The sequence below is a fragment of the Nematolebias whitei genome, chromosome 20, assembly GCF_014905685.2.
Source record: "Nematolebias whitei isolate Nwh7 chromosome 20, NemWhi1, whole genome shotgun sequence".
Lineage (NCBI taxonomy): Eukaryota > Metazoa > Chordata > Actinopteri > Cyprinodontiformes > Rivulidae > Nematolebias > Nematolebias whitei.
In genome coordinates, this window is record NC_056517.1 from 26,434,955 (window position 1) to 26,460,106 (window position 25,152).

The 25,152-nt window shown below is 38.8% G+C and overlaps 1 protein-coding gene and 1 pseudogene across 1 annotated transcript in view; one reads left to right on the forward strand and one right to left on the reverse strand.

Annotated features, from left to right (window-relative positions):
* Nucleotides 1–22,108, reverse strand: part of malrd1 (MAM and LDL receptor class A domain containing 1) — a 77,120-nt gene extending 55,012 nt beyond the window's left edge. The window contains exons 1-15 of the mRNA XM_037693941.1: nt 21,934–22,108; nt 19,820–19,948; nt 19,650–19,738; nt 19,410–19,574; nt 18,303–18,399; nt 14,202–14,333; nt 13,086–13,238; nt 9,478–9,583; nt 8,677–9,044; nt 8,123–8,568; nt 5,125–5,212; nt 4,856–5,029; nt 4,607–4,763; nt 893–1,049; nt 696–806 (exon numbers count right to left, since the gene is read on the reverse strand). Coding sequence (XP_037549869.1) covers nt 696–806; nt 893–1,049; nt 4,607–4,763; nt 4,856–5,029; nt 5,125–5,212; nt 8,123–8,568; nt 8,677–9,044; nt 9,478–9,583; nt 13,086–13,238; nt 14,202–14,333; nt 18,303–18,399; nt 19,410–19,574; nt 19,650–19,738; nt 19,820–19,948; nt 21,934–22,108 — 2,547 coding nt within the window. The remainder of the gene's footprint in view (nt 1–695; nt 807–892; nt 1,050–4,606; nt 4,764–4,855; nt 5,030–5,124; nt 5,213–8,122; nt 8,569–8,676; nt 9,045–9,477; nt 9,584–13,085; nt 13,239–14,201; nt 14,334–18,302; nt 18,400–19,409; nt 19,575–19,649; nt 19,739–19,819; nt 19,949–21,933) is intronic.
* A 2,045-nt stretch (nt 22,109–24,153) lies between these two features.
* The window catches only part of LOC119426643, a 1,167-nt pseudogene continuing 168 nt past the window's right edge, over nt 24,154–25,152 (forward strand).

Here is a 25,152-nt window from a genome sequence, read left to right on the forward strand (position 1 = left end):
GAAGTGACAACACATTTATTATGTTCATTATGTGAATAGATAAAAGTTTTAATGTGGTTTTTGATACGTAAATTTTTTCAAAACCGTAATTTTTGGAAGTTGAATTAAAAAAAATGTTAATTAAATGAAAAATACTCAATGTTTAAAAGTATAAAAACTGCATTAACACTATTAAAGAACAGATCTTAAGTATTTATGCTACACAAATATTCCCATTGCATTAAAGAGACCATTTTGAAGAAAATTATTTAGTAAACATGAGGGTTATGAGGGGGCCCTGAAACATTTTCTCCACTGTAAGGGGTCCCTGAACCCAAAAAGTTTGGGAAACCCTGGTTTAAACACACCACGACCTGATCACCTAACTGTGCCAAGTTGACATTATAGGAAAAATCTGATTCAAGGAAAGTTTACATAAAATTATGTATAAAAACAATTTGGGCTGTTTTAGACAAAATAATAAAGCATTGAAAACAAGTTGATAAGCTCGGACTGTCAACAATTTATGACACTGGTGGACTTGAGAGCCGCAGAAATATAAAATAAATGAGATTTCATTTTACTTCGTCGTCAGTAATACTGTGACTGATAAAAAAAATTACAAGTATGTATGTTGCTCTTCAACTGCATTGAACTTGTATACGTGCTGCACGCTAAGGTACCGGTATCTGTAAAAGACAAAATAATCAGCAAACCTGGATACTGCTCGTTAACCCCAGAAACACTTCTCCTCTTCTCCATTTGTTGCTTTGGTTACCATTCTGAGACCAAACCGCACGAGTGGAGTTTTTGTGCCTTAGCAGCACCTACAGACGTGAGTAAAACATCGAACTTTATTACTCAGTTCTGATGAGATACAGCGCAGAATTTTCGACTGAGCACAACTTCTTACCTGAAGCGTTCCAACTGTGAATCCACTCATGTGGTACCAGAAGACCAGGGTGCAGTGTGGCCCAGTGAAAGGGATGACGGGTGTTTGAAGGTCAGAAATTTGACCGTAGCCACCATTTGAACTGTCTGCACACATATACCACCCCTCAGGGCTGTTTCTGTTGGTGGAACAACAAAAAACAAGGAGTTAATTCATGATCATTTCTATTAAAGATTTTATGAAGTGGGGATTTGTGGAGTTACTATCAGCACTCAGTATCGTACCTGCAGTATATATTAGTTAGAATGAAATCAGTTTAAAACATCAGCAAGAAATGTTCATGGAGGAATCAAGCTAACCAGAACAGATTTCAGCTTCTAAGACCAGTCAAATGTTAAAGCAGTTTGCACAAACACTGTTTTGCTCACTTTTATCTTGCTGTTTCCTGCTTAAAGTAGTTAAGATGTTTTGTTTCCAGTAGAATATATACATTAGTTTTTAGTAATAAAATAAAATAAAATAAGGAGGAGGAATTAGAATTTGATATAAAAGGTGACATGGCATAAAAGTTTATGAAATATCTCACTTTGTCAGTGACTAATTTTTAACTTGCCTCCTATGTGAGACCTTTTTTAATCCAAACTGAGATCTCAAACTGCTGTCTACTGCAGGTGAGATACTGACCGCCAAGACAAAAAAAAAAAAACCACAGTTTTAAATATAATTTAAAAACACCTGTTGCAACTCGGCGCAGTTATGGTTTACAATGTTAACTATCAAAACAAGTTAACTACCAAGAAAATAAAAGTCAAACAACGATGGCGAATTGTATTTGACAAAACTCTCAGCTAAAAAAAAAATTGCACAACCTTGAGTAACAAACTAAAGTAGGATGAAAATTAAACGTTTTAACGTTTAATGTTTCCATTTGAACAAACAATTTATTAAAAAAAGCAAAACTTTGTCCATGGGATGTCCATTATGGGAGTCAAGAGAGACCAGCCAGTCTCACATGTGTTACTGCACAGCTGGGTCAGCAAATCTCCAACCTGCAACTGCACAGTGTCACTCAAAACTAATGACCTCAGGCCAAAAGTTCTCTTTAAATTCAACACTTCATGATCTGAGAGGCAGCTAGTTGCTTGTAAATGGGCCAAGATCTTCTTGTTTACAGTTCTATATATTAGGGAATTAAATATACATATCATAAATAATAATATAGGGTATGTAAATATATATATATACGGGTAAGTATTATTGTACTTGGGATTTGTGTGGTTTCAAGTTGCTAAAAGTACACATATACAAATTCATTAGTGAAAGGAAAAAATATTTGCAGTACCAGCAGTGTTAAGACAAATGGGCTAAAATGCATCTGTGTAAAATGACAAGAAAGACCTGATCTGCAAAAACCTGTTGTTATTTGTATGCTTCTAAGAATCATATACTGTATAATAACAATAAATAATAATAATATATAATAATGTACCAAACTATTTTATATTATTAGTGTTTAGCGTATATCTTAGATCTTTATATAATTTTTTTTTATATATACTTTATATTTTTGCTATTTTGGGGTGTAACTGAGACCTTGTGTACACATTTTCATTCCACCTCATGTACCACACGTGACGTGAATGACAATAAAGAACCTTGAACCTTGAATCAATGTTAAAAAGAGGAGTATTGGTGACAGGGTGCCATTTAAAACCTTGGGGAAATTATGTAATAACCACTACAGGACGTTGTTCATCTTCAATGTTTTGATCATTTTATTTAACTATATAATAATTATATGTACTCTTAATGACTTCAGTAAAATCATAATAAAACTGTTAATTGTCTCTGGGTCTATGCCAATCCATTAAATCAACTTTAGATACTTCAATAGATGAACTTATCTACTCTCACAACCCCCATAAAATGTTTTAGTTCTTTACTCTAATATTCTAATATTCTGTAATATGTTTATTTCATTGTTTTTTAGCAGGAACTGCAGTTGAGGTGAAGATGAGTTTCAGATAGAGGTAAAAAAAAAAGATGAAGTCTAGAGTTCAGCAAAGAGCAGAAATTGCTTAGAATTACTGTAAATTACTCATTTAATAAAGTGAACACTGCCTTTGTTTGCTCTCATCAGTCACAATAAAAAGTTGATAAGGGCAACAATGTCACTGTGTAGCGACTGCAGATTTGAGTATGTGTGTGTGTGGTGGTGGTGGTGGGGGGGGGGTTCATAACCACTGTAATTTGCAGTAATTTATTTCTCTATAATTATCTTTGCCTTTAAGGGAACAAAATGTTAAAAGTATATTGACATGAAAGCTTTGTATTTCAGAATCAGAATCAGAATCAGAATGCCTTTATTGTCATTATACGCAGTACAATGAAATTAAGAGCCACTCCTTTTTCCAGTGCAAAAACACGCCTTAAGAAAACACACATTAAACACACACTAAAAATATAAAAAATGTAACGCAATATAGATATAATAATGAAAGTTAAAAAATACAAGTATTACACAATTGTATTGCACATTATGGATATTAGTGAGGTAGTTAAGGTGACTGAGAGTATGGAATGTCAGTAGTATTGCACAGTAGAAGTCCAGGGGTTTGGGAGGTTAGATGATTAAATCAGTGCATGTGTGAGTTCAGTGTGGTGATGGCTTTCGGGAAAAAACTGTTCTTGAACCTGTTTGTTCTTGTTCTGATGCACCTGTAGCGTTTCCCTGAAGGTAACAAGTCAAACTGTTCAAAACCCGGGTGTGAACAGTCCATGATTATGTTTTCTGCTCTGTTGAGGCAGCGTGATGTGTAAATGTCCATCAGGGAGGGGAGAGGGCAGCCAATTATCTTTTGTGCTGTCTTGACTACTCTCTGAAGCCTCTCCCTGTCAGCCAGGGTGCAGCTGCCGTACCATACTGAGATACAGTATGTCAGCAGGCTCTCGATGGACGAGTGGTAGAAGGTCAGCAGCAGTTTTGTGTTCAAGTTGGGCTTCTTAAGGACTCTTAAGAAGTGTAGGCTCTGCTGAGCCTTCTTGATGACCGCTGTGGTGTTCTCTTTCCAGTTTAGGTCAGCAGAGATATGGACACCAAGAAATCTGAAAGTGTGAACCCTCTCCACGCACTCGCCATTGATGTAAAGGGGGGCTAGGTTGGTGCTGTGCTTCCTGAAATCAATAATCACCTCCTTGGTTTTTTTGATATTCAGAGCCAGATTTTTCTCTGAGCACCAGGTTGCTAGCTCCAGGACCTCCTGTCTGTAAAATGTCTCATCTCCCCTTGAGATTAGTCCGACCACTGTGGTGTCATCAGTGAACTTGACGATGAGGTTGTTGTTGTGGGCCGGGATGCAGTCATGGGTGTAGAGACAGTACAGCAGGGGGCTCAGCACACAGCCCTGTGGGGAGCCAGTGCTCAGCGTACGAGTGGAGGAGAGGTGGGGACCAAGTCTTACAGATTGGGGCCGATTGGTTAGGAAGTCTTTTATCCAGGCACATGTGAGTGGGGGGAGACCGAGATTGTCCAATGTGTTTATAAGAATCTTCCTTTCTGTTAGTTTAGCTTCTATTTTTAGTATATTAGTTATATTTAATTCATTATATGGCTGAAAAAATAAAGTTAACTTCTTTAAAAAGTAATTATAACAATAAAATGATTTTGTTCATAACCACATACACATTTACATGGTTGAGGTTGAAACGGTTCACAATGTGAGTGTCTGCACTCACAAGGTGTGATCATTTTTAGGACGGTGGTTCTGCTCTCCATCGTGAATAGTTTCTCCCTGGTCGGCCGCCCAGTGGAAGGCATGGTTCGGGACTAAAGAAAGGTTGAAGACTGTCCAACCGCATGTATCGCCTCCTTCAAAATCACATCTTTCCTTTACTAAACGAGGAAGACAAACAAAAGAGCAGAGCGGAGGAGAAGAATGATGAATAACTGTAAGATGGTTTGGTGAAAGTATAAGTAAGTTTTACCGCAGTTTGATTCATCTGATCCATCAGAGCAGTCATGTTTGAAGTCACACACTTGGCTGAGGTCAACGCACTCCCTGTATGCTCCACACACAAACTCCCCTTCAGGACAGCTGTGGGGCAGAGCAGTGGGGGCTGGGGTGGTCATTGCTGGGGTGATCAGTGTGGGAAGTTCGCCTGGAAAACAACAAATAAAGTAAATAAGCAAGAGAGAAATTTGCACACACACAAAAAAGAAGTTTGTCTTGTGTGTATCGGTGCGTAACATTTACCATCTATTGCCTCACAGTCCAGAAAAGAAAGGTCGTCAACAGCGACGTCGCCTTTAAAATCATCTCCAACTGTGCCTTCAATTAAAATCTGGCAACAAGAAAAGGGACAAAAAAACAACGAACAGTTACAAACCAATCTTATCCATTTTGAATTAAATGATTAGTGTGTTCTTAAACATTTCTATGACATGTTTGTATAATTTAAAAGTGGATTTGATTAATAATTATTATTAGTTTGCTAGACTTGTCACTTGGGTTAAACGCAATAAACGGCACAGATGTGTCTCTGTTGTGCCTTCCATATTACCGGTAGATATGAAATGCAAGAATAACATAGTGATCGTACACTCTAATTAGGCTTATCTACAACAAATGCAACACATTTATCTTTCATTTAATAAAATTTAAATAGAAGAGTTCAATCAGCTGGAATTATTATATTAGAATGAGTCCTTATTTAGTAATATACACATTTAATTTGTTGACTAAACTAAATGTCTGAGCTACACCTGAAACTAGTTTATTTTCTCATTTTTTTGCAAACATCTAAGCCAGGGGTGCCCAGACTTTTTCAGCATGCGAGCTACTTTTAAATGGCCAGGTCAAAGTGATCTACCTACTATAAGGTCCCATTTACACGAGAACAACCTCTGGAAACTTTAGTGGGTTTTTATTATGTTTATTGGGGGTATTAAACAAAAAATGAGCGGGTTTACACAAAAAAACACAGTACTGCAGTTTCCATGTCAGTCAGGTTGCCAGATAAGAAATTATGAACTATAGTACTGTGACTTTAAAATGGAAGTATTTTGACCTAAATTGTTATATGTGATGAGTAAAGATATTCTAAGATGATGTGTGTGTCGTGTTTGTTGAACGTGCACAGAAACGGAGGGGGTAAATAAGACATTTTAACTTTATCTGGCAACCCTGATGGGCTCAGCTGCATTGTGCATGCAGTGTCTGCATGTCAGCTGTTCTGAATGCAACACCTTTTGTAACACAACAAATCTCGGCTCAAATTCAGATATTATGTGGATGTTTTTTCTTTTTTATTTCTTAAAAGTGTAATCTTTTCACTTGACTTCTCTTACAGGAGTGTTTATTTGAATTAAATTAATTAGTGTCCGTCTCTTTTTAACGTTTTCATGTCTGCACTTAGTTAAGCTACAAATCCCTTTTAGTGGTACGGAGGAAGAAAAGTCAACTGCCTGTCAGGTTTAACCTTCTTATAAATGATACCAACAGAACATCCATCTTGCTCAATGATCGGCGATGAGCAGTGAAGCAATTAAAACAAATCTTCATCATGCAACGCTTCAGCGCATTCTTAAATGTTAGCAGCCAGACAGTTGTGTTTACTGTAATTAGACAAGCTGCCTGAATGCAAATGGATCATGGAGGGATATGATATGACTTAAAGTAATGCTATAAAGCTTATACTAAGATTTACATTTTTAAAAAGTGCATAAAGTAACCTAATCTGCTTCCTCCTGTCTCTACAGTAGAATTTTGAGGTCATATACAAGCTGTGATAGTCGATATCCACCAGTTTATCTTAGTAGCAGTGGAGCTTTTCTTTGGTTCACATGATTTCCTCTCTTCATACATTAGGTTTCTTGAATGGTTTGTGCACTTAAATTGCAAGTACCACAACCTAAATCAACGAAAAATAATTAAAAGACAGAATGAACAAAGCAAAAAATTAATCTGACTGATTAAATTAATTTTTTTTTTTTTTTTTTTTTTTTTTTTTTTTTTTTTTTTGCAATATTCACAGGGCAGCATGGTGGCGCAACTGGTAGAGCTGCTGCCTCTCAGCGAGCAGGTCCTTGGTTCAAACCCCGGTCCAGGGGCCTTTCTGGGTGGAGTTTGCATGTTCTCTCCGTGCATGCGTGGGTTTTCTCCGGGTACTCCGGTTTCCTCCCACAGACCAAAAACATGCATGTTAGGCTGATTGGTAACTCTAAATTGTCCCTAGGTGTGAGTGAGAGAGTGAATGGTTGTTTGTCTCGTTTGTCTCTATGTGGCCCTGTGATGGACTTGAGACCCGTCCAGGGTGTACCCCGCCCCTCGCACAGTGATTGCTGGACATGGGCACCAGTGACCCCCGTGACCCAAAATGGAATAAACGGGTAAAGAAAATGGATGGATGGATGGATGCAATATTCACTGATATGATTTTGATTGGCCCTCTGTGATGTCCTCATTAGGTTTGATGGCGGTCAGAATGCTTTAAATGTCATGCAACGCTTCAGTTATGACAAAACTGAAGGTCTTGCTTTATTGCTGATAAACTTGTTTTAAAAAATAATCTTAGTTCAGAAACCGTTTCATCCATGGGATGTTTCTGCTTGACATTTCATTTCTAATATATTGTTAAAAATCAACATATTGGGACTTCTTGCCTCCTTAATTTGTATTTATTAAATTTTTTGCCATGACAGTTAAGACTCTAAAAATGTCCTATTTTGACAGCTCTTGGAGCCATTCCTCAAGCATTGTTTAAGGTTAGAAGGACACAAATGTATTTTTTATTTTAGGTTTGTTAGCAAAGAAACAACAAAAAAAGCAAAATTATGAATTGTGTGCATATTTTTTTCATTTAAATAATGAGTTTTTTTTTTTTTTTTTTAAGTCTAGAAGCTGGTTTAACTGCTATAACATTTACTGCTAACATCCTCATCTTATCGTTCTTTGCTTATGTCAGCAGAGTCATTGGATGTTGGTCAGAAAGCATAAACTGTCTTACCAAAGAATGTTACTGTGGTCATCACAGTTTTAACCTCACATTTTAAGAAACTTACTTCAGACAGAAAATTATCATTTGATTTTAGTTTGAAACGCAGCAGCAAGCCTTCTCAGATACCTACGTATGCTTCTAATTCTGTAAACTAGAATAAGGAGTCTTTTCAAATAGAAGTGAACTTATTCTTGAGTCATTTTATTTAAAAAAAAAAAAGCCTAAAATTTTAAATTCTTAAGTCTGAACAGTTACCTGGAAAGGCTGAGCACTGTGGAGGTACAGAGTCTTCCTGTGCCAAAGGTTCCCCTGGTTTCCATATTTTGCCCAGAGGAGGGGACCTCTGCCTGTAGCTGAGGTCCTCAGATACACAGCCAGGCTGAACACATGCGACCCAAACATGCAGTAATGGAAGCGGAAAACACAGTGGTTGTGGTGGGACAAGGCTGGGTCCTTTCCAGGCTGGTAGGTGGGTTTAAAGATTGGGCTCAACAGCACAGCTGTGTCTTTAAACTCCTGTGGAGATGAGGACTCGATGTAAAGGTAGTGGCCGTACCTGGTGCCCAATGTGTGGTCCTTCCAAGGGCCTGTGTTTAGGGTTGGAGTTGGGCCACTAATGCGAGTCCAGTCAAACTCATCTCCTTTTGTTTCTTGTTTCCAGTTGCACAGCCCGTCTTCAAAGTCACACTGAAGTTCTGGAGCTGTGAGAAACAATGAGACGCTTAAGCTCAAAAATAGAAAGCAGCTAGACAGCTGGATTAAATTAAATGTGTGGTTTAAAAAGTTGCCCATTGGGACAGGGAACTCACAGCATCCTTCTTCATCCGATCCATCTCCACAGTCGTCCACAAGGTCACAGAGCTGCAGATGATCTACGCACACTTTGGTGCGCACGCAGTGGAAATGTGTGTCCGTGGGACACACCGCCACTGCCGGCAGCATTGCGCAATTCCTGAAGGAAACATCATCGAAAGCGGAAATGCCATCAAACACGCCGAGGCTGATTTTAGCCAAAGCAATCTGGAAGGGTTGAGTGATGCGACCCAGCTGAACGGTGACCTGATTCCAGCGCCTTCCTTGGTCGTACAGCGTCGTCCATATGACCGTGTTGTTTTGAACTTCGTTAAAACGAAGGTACATGTCGGCAGCCCCTATAGATATGCCTGAGTTATAATGCCTGAGGGTGACAGAAAGATGGAGGCAGAAATTGCACTGGCAGAAATATTCAGTCATGGAAAGAGATGAATTCTTGGATAATGCACCTTTGAAAGCATTCATTTGCTCCCCAAATCAAAAATACTGTATAATTTATTATCCATCAGAAATATCAGTCTATAAATTTCTCACAGTTACTCAGAGGAAAAATGTGTGTTCATATATAGTGTTGGTGCTATAAAACTGTCCAAGCATGATAAACTCAAATGCATATCTTATCTCTGTATGTCTCTGAGAAATAAGGCACATGAATGCTGACAGCAGGTGAAATAATGAGTGAAGCAAAGACAAACAAGGGTCTACAATGAATCTATGAACTGAATAATGCTGTGAAGAATCCTGGTGAACGACGCTGAAGTTTTGCATGAAAAAGGACGAAAGGGACTGTTTCTCACCAGAAGGTCATGGTGCACCCAGAGGCTGACTGCTGGAACCAGGGCCCTCGGAGGATAGCGTTTGGATACAAACTGCTGCTGTTCTTCAGTATAAACATGAAACGACCTACGGTCAAAGAATTCAGACTCAATATTAAAACCTCAGAGAGCGCCTGCTGCATTTTCTGAGGTCATTTGTTTGACGACTCAATTGCTGAATCATTTATAGTTAATAAAAACAGATGCCCAAGGCAGTTATTGGAGCATACAGCGGAAAGGTTCGTCAACAACTTCTGTCTTCCCACACTGGAGTTTCTGCCACACAGATGGATTTTATCTAGCTCGGCCTTTGGGATTTTGTCCACTGGTTATTCTATCCATTAAAGTTGCCATGGCAACAATGTGTCATTAGCCATTAAACTGCAAGGTTTATAGAAAGCAAGCCTTTGAAACAGCGCTTCATGTTTGTCTCGTGTCCATTACCTGGTTTGGAGAGAATAAACTGAGCAATGTGGGGGCATCGGCATTAGTTGGGGTAAAGTAAAACACATGAATGTAATAAACTGCACATGCAAGCAGACGCCAATAAAACTGATGGTTGTATCCAAAATTTGAAATACTCTTTTTAACAATGTTGTTTTATTATTTTATATTAAGGAGTAAAAGCAGAATCAGCTGACCGAAGTGATTTGTTCATGTTTTTGGTTTTTTAACGTTGTTTCTGGGATTCATGCTTTTTGTCATCTTGTCTTTGTTTTGATCTGTGGGATTATCATAGGTTTGGTTGTGCATTTTATTAATGTGTTTTATGGTTCTTTAACTCACTTATTTTAGTTATGCTTTTCTGCTCTCTCCTAACAACTGGTTCTCGTTTATTAATCCTCATGCTTGTCACTTGTGCGGCTTCAGCTCCTTTAGCACTCCTTTGTTTCCTTTTGTTCATTGTCAGATCTTTGTGTTTATCACTTTGCTCTTTATCATTTTTATCTTTAGTCCAATATGTTCATGTTCAGTCTCTGTTATTTAGTTTTTATGTTTTGGATATCTTCCATCTGCAGATCCTTTAGTTTATAGAACACAGCTTAGTATATAGTTTACAATATAATACAGTAAACTGGATAAGTTACCATCCTACCTTTTGCATAATTTTTTCAAAATAAATGTTTTCATCTGTTCAAGGCCCTTAACCCCCACCATCTGCTCCTCCAGGTGCCCTAGATAGCAGCTCTCTGCTCCACACAGACGGCTGTGGTAGCTCGGTGGTGTGTGGTTGCATCAGGAAGGACGTCCGGTCGCTGTCAGGTAGATGGTGCATGCGGTCGGCCCGACAGAGATTCTGTCGGGCTATCTCTGTGTGCCTGTTGGTTGCTCAGGTTGGGTTTTTGGTGGTCCCCCCTCTCTTGGATCAATTTGGGCCCCACATTTGGTGTGGGGCCCACTCCCCCCGGTCGTGCCCCCCTTTGGCAGGGGACCCCCTTGCCGCCGGTGCATTGGTGGATCTCGGCGTCTGGGCTGGGTGGTGGGGTGCACGTCGGTCCGCCCTGGTTGCTGCCTGGCAGGGCCTGGGTGCCCTGGCTCTGTCGGGGCTCTGCTGGGGGGTGGTATGGCCTCGGGGCTTGGGGCTCGGTGTCCATGGCCGGATCTACTTGGGGGGGGCATGGGTTGCCGGCCGGACCTGTGGGCTCGTCGCTGCAGCTTCCTGGAGGCTCTGCATTGTGGTGGCTGGGGTCACCCGGTTCTTTCCTCTGCTCCTCTCTGGGGGGGTGCGGTTCTCCCTGTTGGGAGACTCCTGGGGCTTGTGGGCCGCTGTGTGTCTGTGGCTCCGGTCCTCCCTATGTTGCCATTGTGTCCTGGGGGGGCGGGTCTGTGGGCCCCCGCGTCCACTATTGGGCATTCTTTTGGAGAAAGCTGGTGGTGGCGGGCGTGCTTGTGCGGGTGTTTGGATTCAGGTGCTTTGACAGATGCACGCTAGGTTGGGTAGTGGTGGAAGCTAGATGATTCCTTGTGCGATGTCGAATGTTTCATGGTGATATTGTAGGTGGCATTGTGCTGTGCATGTTGTTTTGTCGTGGTGGTCTCTCGTTTTATCTATTTCTCTTTTATTTATTTATTTATTTATTTTTCTTTCTTCTCTTTCTTTAACAAAAAAAACAAACAAAAAATTGAGCGATGATGATAAGTTTATTGAAACACTTCACAATGTTTCTACACTTAAACTGAGCTCAAAAAGAAAAAAAAAAAAAAAAAAGGAAGGGCGTCCGGTGTAAAAACAGTTGCCAAGCTGTTTATGTTCATATTCAAAATCCATGCTGCTGATCTCATGCTGCTGTCATTCATACCCATCTGCTCACCACAGACTCATGTTCAGGCTGCTGTTGATACGCCATATTGTTTTACATTATTATTGTTTAGCGTATATCTTAGCTCTTTTAACGTACCGTTTGGTGTTCATTTGGCGAATATCTTAGTCTACATCTTAGATCCTTAAATACCGTTTCTTTTTACATGTTATATTTGTGCTATTATTGAGTGTATCTGGGACCCTGTGTACAAAATTTCATTCCACCTCATGTACCACATGTGATGAGAATGACAATAAACTTGACATGAAGTTTTTGTGCGAGTTAGTTCACTGTGGCGACCTTGAAGAAGGGAGCAGCCGAAAGAAGAACTGTTCTAAAACACATCACCACTGTCCCCCTAAGTATTCTGGAAAGCTGCTCACATACAAAACAAATGCAGCATGCTGCATATAATAAAAACATAAACATGAACAGAGTTGGAGGAGGAGGATGCGCTGTGGCGACCCCTGATTAGGGACAAGAAGAAAAAGATAAACAGTATGTTCAAGTTGAAAACTGTTGTGGTGAGAAACATGTGAGCTCATTAAAATCATAGAAAAGCATGAGCAGGCAGAAAGAACATGCAGCAGTGGACTAAGTAAATGTCATATTTGTTGCTATAGAAAAATATGTCTGCTGAGTTTTTATGCAATGAACAATTAATAAAAATGAATTCTGATTAATCACCAATATTTTTGTTTAAAACTATGTAGAATACCACATTAATGGAAAAGATAATTGTGTTTTGTTCTGTCAATAAAACAAACAAACAAAAAAAGCATTAGCCAGGCAAAAAAGAAATTTTGAGCCACATACCTATATTTTACTGCTGCCATTGCACAAAAAAAATCTGCTTGTGAGGGGTTTCTGCAGCCTCTAAATTCAAACCCAAAAGGGTTCTGCACTACACCAAGTTGTTCACACAACACTGATAAGAAAAACAACAGATGGGGCTTGCATGGAGCCAGGCAGCAACAGGACTTTTGTTAAATCTGTGCCTTAAAAAGAAATGTATTCTGGCAAACTATATGTTTACATAGCCCTAATATACTGTATTGATTGATTGGTATTTTGCACATTAGGTTTAGTTTGTATGTTTTCTGCCTGTTAGTCAAATGACATTAAAGTACCTATCATTCAAAAAACACTACAATCATTTTTCTTTATAAAACTGTTATTTAATCTGTAAGGAAGTTCACATTTTATTAATGACTTAAAAGCATTAAAACCTTTCTGATTTTTATTAAAGTGACTGATAAGGCAGTATTTCTGGCATTTGTTCCCAACCTTGGGTGCTGTTAGTAGAGTGGTCTGGTAGAGGAGGGTGATCGTAGTAGTCTGGAGGCACCTCCATGGATGATCCTCTAGTCCAGTCAAAGCCGTCGCCAGGGGTGAGCTCATACCAGCCGCATAAACCACTCTCAAAGTCACATTCAGAGGCTGAAACAGTAAAAGGGAGATAGAAACAAAGTAAGCAAACACTTTCTGAAAGTTATTTGAATAAGACTATTAGCAAGAAAATTTTACTGCACTTTGAATGATTATGTGGCAAATTATGACAGCACGATGGCTCAGTGGTTAGCACCGTTGTCTCACAGCAAGTCTTGGGTTCAATCCCCAGTTGGACCTGGGGTCTATCTGTGTGGAGTTTGCATGTTCTTCTTGTGCTTGCGTGGGTTTTCTCCGGGTACTCCGGTTTCCTCCCACAGACCTAAAACATGCATGTTAGACTGCCTTCAGGCCTCCCTTGCAAAAGAGATCTGTGATCTCAGTGGGATTTGCTGGTTAAATAAGGGTTAATAAATAAATTATCAGCTATGTATTGTTTCATTGACCACTTGGTGGATTTTAATTAAACTTTCAGGAAACAATCATTAGTTGTACACCCATATCTAATTAACTTTCCAACACAAGATGACCACTACAGCTAACTGACCTTGAAAAAACTAAAAATGTCTATACCTCGGTCAGTTTTACAGCTAACATTGTGCAAGATCTTTGCCTAAAACTTTATCATTAACTGCTTGTGTCAACCATGTTTGCCCACTGGGCAGGCTACTTGTTGAAAGGTAATCACTAGATGCAACATAAGATGGCTGCCACAGCTATTTTACATTAGCAAACAGAAAAATGACTATAACTAAGTTAGTTTAACAAATATTGAGGTAAAATTTGGTACATATAGCTGAGACTCATTCACAACACATCCTTTGAGTGTGACATTCTCCCATTTTTGCATGAGATTGCGCATAACTATATTTGAAAGGTTTTTAAGGCAACAACTTCATTACTATCATAATATCCCTAAAACAAATCACTATTTTTGGGTGTGTTTAACGAAAGAGTCACATGAATCTTGAACAGATCTCAGGCTTGCCCAGAAATAAATCAAAGTGCTCTTACGGCAGTTGGCTTCGTCATCTCCACTGGAACAATGTGGGGTGAAGTCACACACTTTGCTTTCCTCGACACACTCCCCTTCACCACAGTGAAACCACGAGGGAGGGCAGGGAGGTGGAGGGGGAGCGCCGCTCTCTGCCAACACACACACATTCACAACAAGACATTAATACAACTGATGGAACTGCAGCATTCAGGCGTAAGAAGTTCTTACAGCTGAAGATCTTTAATCAGAGTTATAGTTGTTCAAATAGATGTCTGTCAAGTAATTTTAATTATTTAAATAAGCTCTTAGGAACTCAGGATAGATTAGATGAGCTCAACTGTGTCCAGAGAACTTTTGTGGTGTTTTGGAAACTGTGCAGTAATATAAGTTATGAGACTCTGATCAATAATGAGACTAAGACTTTATTTCTTATACTGACTTCTCTCCAGTTATGAAAAGTATTAGAGTACTAAATCAAAATAACCCAGTTTCAGCAATATTCTGAAAGTATTTCTTTAAAACATTGTTTTTAGTGTCTGTTGGAGCTATCGTGTGAAGTGAGCATGAAGTGCTAAATGAAAGGCATATTTTTTTTATTCAAACTGTTCAGCTCTTACAGAAAAAAACCTCATGGCTACAAATTGTGATTGCATAAAATCAATTCGATGACAAGTAGCAATATTCCACATAAAAAAGAAAATTCTTCCACAAATGCACAAAACACTAACATAATTAACACTTTTTGGGTTTCAACCTGGCGGTTGGTGTTGAAACACCAAATGAAGGGTCTTTAAAGGCTCTTCAGAAATAAAATTAACACTAAAATATGTTTGAATGTCACATTTATGTCATAGTATGTCATTATGTCACTTTCAGTGTAATGTGTATTGTTTGCACGCATCATGATCAAGACCTCTCCTGTGGGAACGTTCTGCAATGTCCTCTGCTCATGTTGTGATGTGTGATATTAACGGTCCCATGTAATCACTCCTACTGTGACAAATCGGTGAGGAACAGAAAGAACTGGTACATTGATATGATAAAGTTGATATGATATGGTGACATGGAGTCCTTGACTCAGATTCACTCCTTCGTGCCTGCAGCGGACCCTTGGATGATGGCTCAGACATGGAGGGGGAGGGGCTGAGGGCTGGACAGGAACATTATTCTATAACACTAACTTGTACGGTCCAAAGAGCAGGTCCGGGTTTCACATGGATGAGAACACTGTCTTGTATTTTGCATGTTCTGTGAATTACTGCACTGCTCTCCAAAGCTTTGTGAATAAATCTGATGAACTACACCTTGGTCTGTTTGGGAATCTCCTTTTTTTCCCCTTGACAGTCACATTATGTCAATGTCATTGTCATATATAACAGTTGTTAAGCTCTTTTTTGTTGTCACTTTGGTGTTTCATCAATGTTTTCTTTTTTTCTCTATTTGTTTTTCAAGTTTGCCACATTGCATTTATTTTATCAGAATTGGAATCAGAATAAGCTTTATTATCATTGCACCAAGATACAACGAGAGTATGTTCGTACAGTCGTCCGAAAGATGGGCGGAGCGCACGTAGCTGCTGCTGTAAAGCGCAACCTTCTTATCCTTTTCAGAATACATTTTTTAGGTAGAAAAAGCCATGAGGAAAGAATAGTGGCATTACAAAAAAGATGCCTTCACACTTCATCCTAACAGGACACAAGTTAAGACATCATAAAACTCTTCCAAGCAAGCACATTTATGAACACGTTACATATGCATTTACTACGAGGCGGTCCATGAAGCACTAACAGATAGTCCATTGTCCTGATAAGATGATGGTCAGCGGGTACAGTTCTGATAAGCCTCCACAGAAAAGGGGGAGGGAGGTTGCGATAGACAAAGCTTTTCCTTAGTTTACACATTTCCCAGGAGAAATTGATATGTCGGCCTGTTTCAAGGCCAACCGGGGGAGTCAGATTCAGATAATCCACAAGTGTTGATTTATTCAGGCAGACTATTTTTTCCTTGTCAGCCTTTGAGTCCGTACTGATACTTCCAAAGTCCAAAATGGCCAGATTAGGGTGCATTCTACTGGTCTGTGCTTACGAGCCTCTTCAAGGTTGTTTTCATGCTGATGAATCCCAAAGCCGCATGTGGCCTGCAATTCCAATCATTTCCAACTTGCGGTTTTGCTTGTAAATCAGCTGATTTTGAGTCCTCAAAGCACGAACCAAACCTTTGCATAGGCAGCAGCGTGATGAGGTCCAAATTAGCTGTGGCCATTTTCTTTGTTTGTTGATAAACCAGGATCCAGACTATTCCAAAATCAGGAAACCTGTTATCATAACTCCAATTGTATGCAATCGCGGCATCCTCGATCGACAGCAGAGGTAGACACATCACCCCCAGAGATATATCCAGCTGCATGAGTGTCGTCCGAGCAGATGAGGTTTCTCCAGGACCCCGTTGTTTTGTTGAAAAGATTTTATCATTTGCGTCAAAAGTCCAGTTGGTCAGATCCCAAACAGTAGTTTTCATTTCGGAAGATGTGTAAAAATAGGAGCTGCTCCGATACACAGACAGAGAGCAAAAAAGCAGGAGGAGAACAGGGAGCGGGAAGAAACACATGCGTCTCGTTAGAGAGCCAGTAAGAAAATAAAAGATAGCCACCAAAAGATGAAGTTTGAATTAAGTGTTTAAAGATGTTTGTTTTGAGCTTCATCTCTCCCTGCAAGTACAGTATATCTCTAAGAATGCTCCTTCTAAAAAAATGGACACTATTGGTCTTTTTTCACACTTTAAATCATGTGACCAAAATATCTCACATGTTAAACTGTCAGGTAAACAACACACAAGGCTGATAGCTGAGTCTGTGACACATTTAACATTAAAAGCAAGTAAGATCACTGTACTTGTGTTTAGTTTCACAGTGCTTGTCCTTGTTTATATGGTTCCTAATGCTTTTTTTATTAAAATTGTGTATAGTGTGTTTTAAAAATGTTGAGTTATGCTGTTTGTTTCATGTCTTCTGCATTTATTATATCAGGTCGCCATTATAAATGAGATATGGTTATCAATTGACCTGGAAAAATGCAGGTTAAAATAAAGATTATTATGGCCTGACTGACAAAACAACTCAACAAATTATTGAATATTGAGTCAGTTCTGTCTCCGTTTGTTACTCTAACAACCCAAATGCCACATTTGAGGTTTCAAAATGGTAATCCAGTAATTAGTGGGTGGCATTACAGAGGTCAAGTTAATTTTATATATAATGTTTTTTGAGGTCTATGGCCAACATGAAGTCTCGGGTGCTGAGAGAATATTTATTCATAAACATGACTTACACCAAATAATGGCACCAAATGAAAATGAATTTATTGTCATCATTTTCTATTAATTCTAAGCACAAATTGACTCATTTGTATGGCAGTCTGTATTAAATATCTGCTCTGAACAGCAAATATTATCCTTATAATTTGGCCCAAAAGTTAAAGAAACAAGCAACATATTTGGGTCAGATGGTCTGATTTCTTGATTTCTATTCATTTTTTTTGAGTCACTTGAACAAATAAAGCTATAATTAAAAAAAATGCTACCAATGGTAAGACTTTGGGTGTTTTCGCTTCAATTCCTTACATTTAATTAGTGGCATTAGCTCTGCCACTAGCAAAAAAAGCATTTAAAGCCAACTGAAAGTCAAAAGTTGTAGTCAATTTTTTTTTACTGTTCAGTTTATGTGCAGACACCAAGAATGTCATCTCATATTGAATGACTGATAACCGCTGTAAAGATGCCACAGATGGAGGTTAAAGCTGTAAGCATGTGTTAAAACTCTGCTCAAAATGCAAATAGACCACGCTTTATCAAATTCGCTGAACAAGACACAGACACAAACAAATGCATACACCCTAAAATAAACTGGTGTATATTTAGTGCAAGAAAACGTACAGTAAACACCTTTTTAACAAGACAGGTGTTCTGTTATAAATGTCATTCTGAGTGGTATATTGTCTTGCCTCACATTCATCAACATTCAAAACACGTTTTTGGTCTGTTTATGTGTTGTGGTATTTCAAAATGTCATGGTCTGAACTTGTCTTGTGTATGTGATGAGACATTAAAAAAGGTACTGGTACCAGGTAAAACTAGGCAGCCAGGACCAAAGGACAAATCATCAATGGTCAAGACCTCAGAGGTTTCACTGTTGGCTGAAAGTTCCCCTCGAATTACCACCTGGTAGACACAGACAAAAGACAAGTTAGAAAAAAAAAATGCATCATTCACAGCTTTTAACAATATTATTTCTTAGCAAAGACAAAAGAACAGGATTGTTGTGGTCAGATAGTATGTTATCAAGATAATATTATTTGGTTAAACCCTGATAAAAGTATATATATATATATATATATATATATATATATATATACATATATAGGGCAAATTGTCTTCATGGAAACATGTTTCACCATCTTCCAATAAGCTTCATACAGCCTTCATTGCTTGGGCTGTAATAAAAATGTGCTGATCAAAGTCCATGAAACAGCTTTATCTAGACCAGCACTGCAGTTTTACAACCTATTTATGACTGATCTAAACAATGTCTAACTGTCGTATTTCCCCTAAATACGTTATTTCATACAGATTTTCTGAATGATTTCATTACTGTACTAACTAATGTAGACAAAATGGTGAGAAACATAACTTAAAAGCTTTTTTTTTAATGTTTGCCATATTTTCATTACCTTCTAAATAATTGGAGAACATATAAACTAGTTATATGGCAATATTCTTCCATTTGAACAGGGATGGCTAAAGGAATTTCTTTTTTTGAACATAATGAAAAGTAAATTTGCAGCTGATCAGGTATGTTGTCTGAAAGTGAAATAAAGCTAAACTGTGCTGAGTAAAAAGACGATCTCCGACGCCTGACGTAAAATGATGACACAGAAAGTGAATGTCAGAAGGATTGACCTCTTGTTATCAGCAGCAGCAAAGCAGATGGTAAAAGTAGAAGGTGACAGTGAGATACCCTGAAACTATCTAAAGGACACTAACAGCAGGTTTCAAAGGAATCCAGATGGCCCCTTAATGTTCTGATTGGGTCAAAACCTTCCCTCTGCATGTCTCATATCTGCTGTGATGGTGTTATTTCTTTTAAAAAATCTATAATCAATCTTTTTTTTAGTTCCTGTTTTATCATATTATACATCCATATAAAACTAAAGTAATGACTTATTACCGACCTGAAAACTGTAATTGCTGGAGAAGTTAATTATGGTCCGCAGCCATGCTCCTGCCTGCAGCTGTGTGGAGCTTTTCCAGACTACAGTGGTCTGACCTGCTGGATGAGGCTGAAGCAGAACCTGAATACCTCCATGTGTTGCCCCAACATATTGGTAGAAACTCATCTGATGAACAAGAACAACATCATGTTTGTGGCGACATTACGTTAGTTTGTGCCACACATCAAAGTGTGCCGTTACCTGACAAGTATAACTGGGCAGGAAGATTGGACTGCACAGTTCTGCAGTGGTTCTGTTTCCTCCGACAGGAAATAGAGACAGAAAATGTGCTGAGAAGAAGAAGGAAAATACATAAATACAACATCATAAAACATGTAGTCTGTGTGGGAAAATGTCAACGCAGTTCCAACCTGAGGTGTTGGTGTGGTCGTGTCTGAGTCCTGCAGCCTCAGTTGCTCTGACCCATTCAGAGAGAGTGTCAGAACTTTGGGTGAGGTTGCAGAATCCATCCTCAAAATCACATCTCATATATGCAGAGCCTGCAACATATTTCACATATTTAATATTGTTTGATCTAGAGGGAGTGGTGGTGCAGAGGTTAGATGAGGGGAAGCTCCCCAGACAGACATCAAAATGTGGGTGGGAAAGGTGAAGCACCCACACCTGCCTCCACCCTCATTTGCCCTTCTCTGTGCCCTTAAGCAAAGCCCTTAACCCCCACCATCTGCTCCCCCGGGCGCCTTACATGGCAGCTCTCTGCTCCACACAGAGGGCTGTGGTAGCTCGTTGGTCTGTGGTTGCATCAGGAAGGACATTCGGTGTCAAAACAATTGCCAAGTCTTCATGTGAGTTGCTTCGTTCAAGAAGGGAGCAGCCGAAAGACGAAGAGAAAAGCTGCTTTGATGGTACTTTGTCATATTATCTTGATTCTGGGTGAAATATTGGTGTGCATACTTTGCCTGCACTGAACTACACACTCACACACATTTCCTGCAATCTGTGTTCATGTGAGAGTGAAAAATGAGTACAGTGCCTTAAACTGTGCCTTATTGCTAAGATTAGGAATGAGATTATCAGAGGTACAGCACAGGTTAAACAACTGGGAGATAAAGTTAGAGAGACCAGACTGAGATGGTTTGGACATGTCCAGAGGAGGGACAGTGGGTATATTGGTAGAAGGATGTTAGAAATGCAGCTGCCAGGAAAAAAGACAAAGAGGAGATATATGGATGCATTTAAAAAGTGGCTGATGTATTATTCAGTATTTAGTTGTAAAATCAAAAGAGAGAATGATTGTTGGCATTTCAGGTTTTAGATCATGGAAAGTGTCTTGTGATAAACTGGTAGCCTGCCCAGGACGTACTCCACCTCTCTCCTGAAAGACCCCAGACCTGTGTGACCCTGAACACTATCAAACCCATACAGAAACTGTATGACTGGGTGGAGATCCCAACAATAGGGTATGACTTGACAAATTAGGAGCAAAACAGAGTCAAAGGCAAATATGTCACTGATCTGCTAAAACCTACAGAGGCAACATTTTTTTCTTTCCATTTTAATTTTTTGCTGTATGTTTATTAGACAATATGTCTGATATGTAATAACTGTGGCATTGTGGCATGTAACTGGGACCCTGTGTACATAATCTCATTTCACTGCATGCACATGTGGTGCGAATGACAAATAAAGAAACTCTGACTCTGAACTGCATATTTAAAGGGAAGAATAGCACTGGGTAGATAAATATCATTCTGTGCGCCCACTGAACATGGAGCAGAGAAAGCAAAGAGCTGTCTGAAGAGCTCAGAAAGTAGATTACAGATATCCATGTTAAAGGTAACTTTGTCTCCACGCAGTTTTGTGTTCCTCTAAGCACAGCTATGAATAATTTTAAAACATATAAGCTTCATGAGACTGAAGCCAACCTCCCAGGACAGGGACCAGGAAGGGCACCAACAAACCTATCTGCATATATATATATCCTAAAATATATATTTTTAAAACTCTCAAGCAGTTTTAGGTTTCAGAGGTACTTTGGACACTAGAGTTTCAAGGACCACTCCATTTGATGACAACTTAAAAAAAGAGCAAAGAGAAACTAATCTCCTCCTAAACTTTGCCTTAAACTAAAACAAACAAAATAAAATAACACAATACATTCATTTTTTTATTTTATTTTATGCAAAAGGATCACTTGAAGAATATGCAAACCTTTTATTAAAGACACTTTTCTAACTATAAAATGTGAACCATTTCATTCCGAGAAAGTTGTACTTCTATTGTATCGTTACTGCATTATATACTGCATGAACAACGACTCTAAATGTAATATAAATAATCATGTTTATATCATTCTGGTGCTTTCAAACCAATAGGTTTTTATCATTTCGCCTGAGAGATATTTAAAGCAGTAAATAAACAGTACTGTAACTCATTAACACAACTTTGTGCTCAACAAAGTCACATTTTTAACCTGCTGAGCAGCAGCCACATGTAAAGTTTGTCAGATTCTGACTGAACTTACAGTTTTCTTCGTCGCTGCCGTCTCCACAGTCGTCAGTGAAGTCACACACAGAGTCCTGACCCACACACAAACCTGTGTGACTGCAGGTGAACTCCTGATCTGAACAGGCGGTGATGAATACCGGGTTAACCCCCACAGAGAGGGTCGACAGCAGCCACACTAACCAGTACGCCATCAGATTGTTCTTTTATCTAGAACACAATTCTTTTCAAATCCAAATTAAACATTTTGCTTTCCAGACGGAAGTAGTGCAATGGTGATTTCTCCACGATGGGGAGTGCTCATAGATATGACTGATCCTGTTCATGCGGACAAGTTGTTGGCATGTTGTAAACACCAATAAATGGCTTTTACAGCTGTTGCTCAATAAGCTCACTTTGCTTTTATTATATGATTTAGTCTCTAACATAAAGCTATGTAACAACAAGAAAAAAAACAATAAACTGTAAAATTCTTTATAAATAACTGTTTTTTCCTTGATATGTATACGATTTTAAAAATGTTTTAAAAAGTACAAGTTTCATTATTTTTAGGTAACGTTCTAATTTTCTCAATTTAAGGAATAAAAAAATCTAACCATCTTATATTGTGAGCTTTTAATGAGCCTAAAACAGGAGAAAACCTGGATGCAGAGGTACAAAAAATACTTTTCTGTTTGCATATCTCACCAGTTAACCTGTTGCATTATCTTTTTTTATTGACATCAAAAATTTAGAATATAAATAAATATTGAACTATTTTTTAAAACCATTAAGCTTTTGTGATCAAATAGCTGTTTGATAAAAAAAAACTTTTTTTAATGGACATATGAGATGCTTTTTTTTCTTATTTTGACTCAAGTTTTAATATGTTTTTACCTACTTATATACTATAGCTTATTCACTGGGAGTCATTAATATAAATTATTATTTCTATTAATTCTTAATAGATTAATACAATGTTTAAAGTTCACTAGAAAGTTCCTGGAGAAACTTTGATGGGGACTGCCAGGCTCCTGCTATTTAAAAAAAAAATTGATGGGGTTCACTCTCAGCTATCACACCAAATTTCAGCTCAATATATTTTTTTAAATAAATGAGTTATTATAATACTTTGTTTGTTTTATTTAAACTAATGTGACCATCTTGAATTTTTTATTTGGATTCAGTATGTAATGGGGAACGTTTTCAGCTATAACCTCACCAAATTTCTGCTCTATATGTATAAAAATACAGTAGCTGAGTTAAAGTCATTTTGCAGGCATATTGCATTTTTAGATTTGAATCCAGTATAATTTCAGAAATGCTCTAAAAATGTCTGATTTCTAGCATTTTTCCTTTTTACCTGAGGCGTCCATCTTCGGAGCTAGCAATACACCAAATTTCAGCTGAATAAATTTAAAAATGGCTGTGTTATCATATTTTTTTTTTCCTTTTAGCTAAGGCAGCCATCTTGGATGTTGGATTTGGATCAGGAATGTATAACAACTCGCTCTCAGCTACGACCATACCAAATTTCCGCTCAATATCTAAAAGAGTGACTGAGTTTTAGTCAAATTTGTGTTTGCTAAGGTAGCTGTGGTAGCCATCTTGAATGAAAATGGCTCCAAACATTAAGCAGTTCTAGAGTAACATCTGATGATTACTTTCTGAGTTTCAAACATATCCAGCAAGCTATTCATGAAATATGTTGCTAACAGACAGTCTAGCTTTACATGGTATTTCTAAATATCGAATGTTGAATCCATTTCTCACATAACCCCTCAAAGGTGCAGCAGTGATTTGGGATCGATCACTTTGCTGCCGATGCAAAACAAGCACACCGAAGACCTTATTTTAGGATACCTCCTAAATACATGGTCCGCTGAGAAATGAATGCATTCAGTAAAAGGCACTAATGCGCATTTACAAATTATTAATTCAAGATAATTAAAATAGTCTAAATATTTAAAACGTACAGAAAACATATTTTGTGTGTTGTCTAGTTTTATTTAAATACATTTTGTTGGCTAAAAACCTGTGTTAAACTAAACCCATATCCAGCCAAAGTAGATGTGTTTATCCATTTAACGACCAAAGACAGCAGACTACGGGTATGTTTAAAAAGTAGGTTTGTCTGTGCAGTCCACCCTGCAGAGGTTTGTTTTAGGCTTACTAATGTGGACCCCAACCCATAATCCTTTTGTAGACACACCTGAAGTGGAAAGTATAAAAAACCCTGGACTGAACAGAGCCAGACATTAAGCTTCAAGGAGTCCCTCCACAGCTTCTCTCTACAGAAACTCCTCTGCCTCCATACTGACCCTGAAGATGGCTCCCTCTGCCAGCCTGCTGCTGCTGCTCCTGCTCAGCCTCCCTCAGGCTCTTCCTGTCCAGACAGAAGGACAGAAACATGGCGACTATGCTGTAGACCATCATGAGCATAAACATTTGGCCATTGATGAATACCATGATGGGAATAAAGATTTGGCCGATGATGGAGCCCATCATGAGGATAAAGATTGGGCTGATGATGAAGACCATGATGGAGACCAACAAGATGTGGTGGAGGATGAAGAAAAAGATATGGACCATGAAGGATATGATGACACAGAACACGTGGACATTTCCACAAGGATTCTGACTGCTAACAATGGCTCAGACGAAGAGCTGCTGGAAGGAGACATGATGATTCCCAAATCCAGAAATGCCATGAAGTGCTTATACAATACCTGCTGGTGGAAAAAATCCTCCAATGGCTTGGTGATGGTCCCTTATGTCATAGGCAATGAGTATACCAGCTACGAAAGGCAGACGATTGAGTCTGCCATGATGGCCTTCGCTGGCCAGACCTGCATCCGCTTCATCCCTCGTACCAATGAGAATGACTACGTCATGATTCAGAGCAAATCCGGTTGTTACTCTGAACTGGGCAGAATAGGTGGAATGCAGGATCTTTCACTCAGCAAGACGGGTTGCATCTATAATGGAGTTGCACAGCATGAGCTGAACCACGCTCTAGGCTTCCAGCATGAGCAGACCAGGAGCGACCGTGACAGCTACGTCATCATCAACTGGCAGAACATCATACCAGACCAAGCCTACAACTTCTACAAACATGACACCAACAACCTGAACACACCCTATGACTACAGCTCCATCATGCACTATGGAAAAGATGCCTTCGCAGTCGCCTACGGATACAACACTATTACTCCCATCCCCAACCCCAACACCCCAATTGGCCAGAGGGATGGGTTGT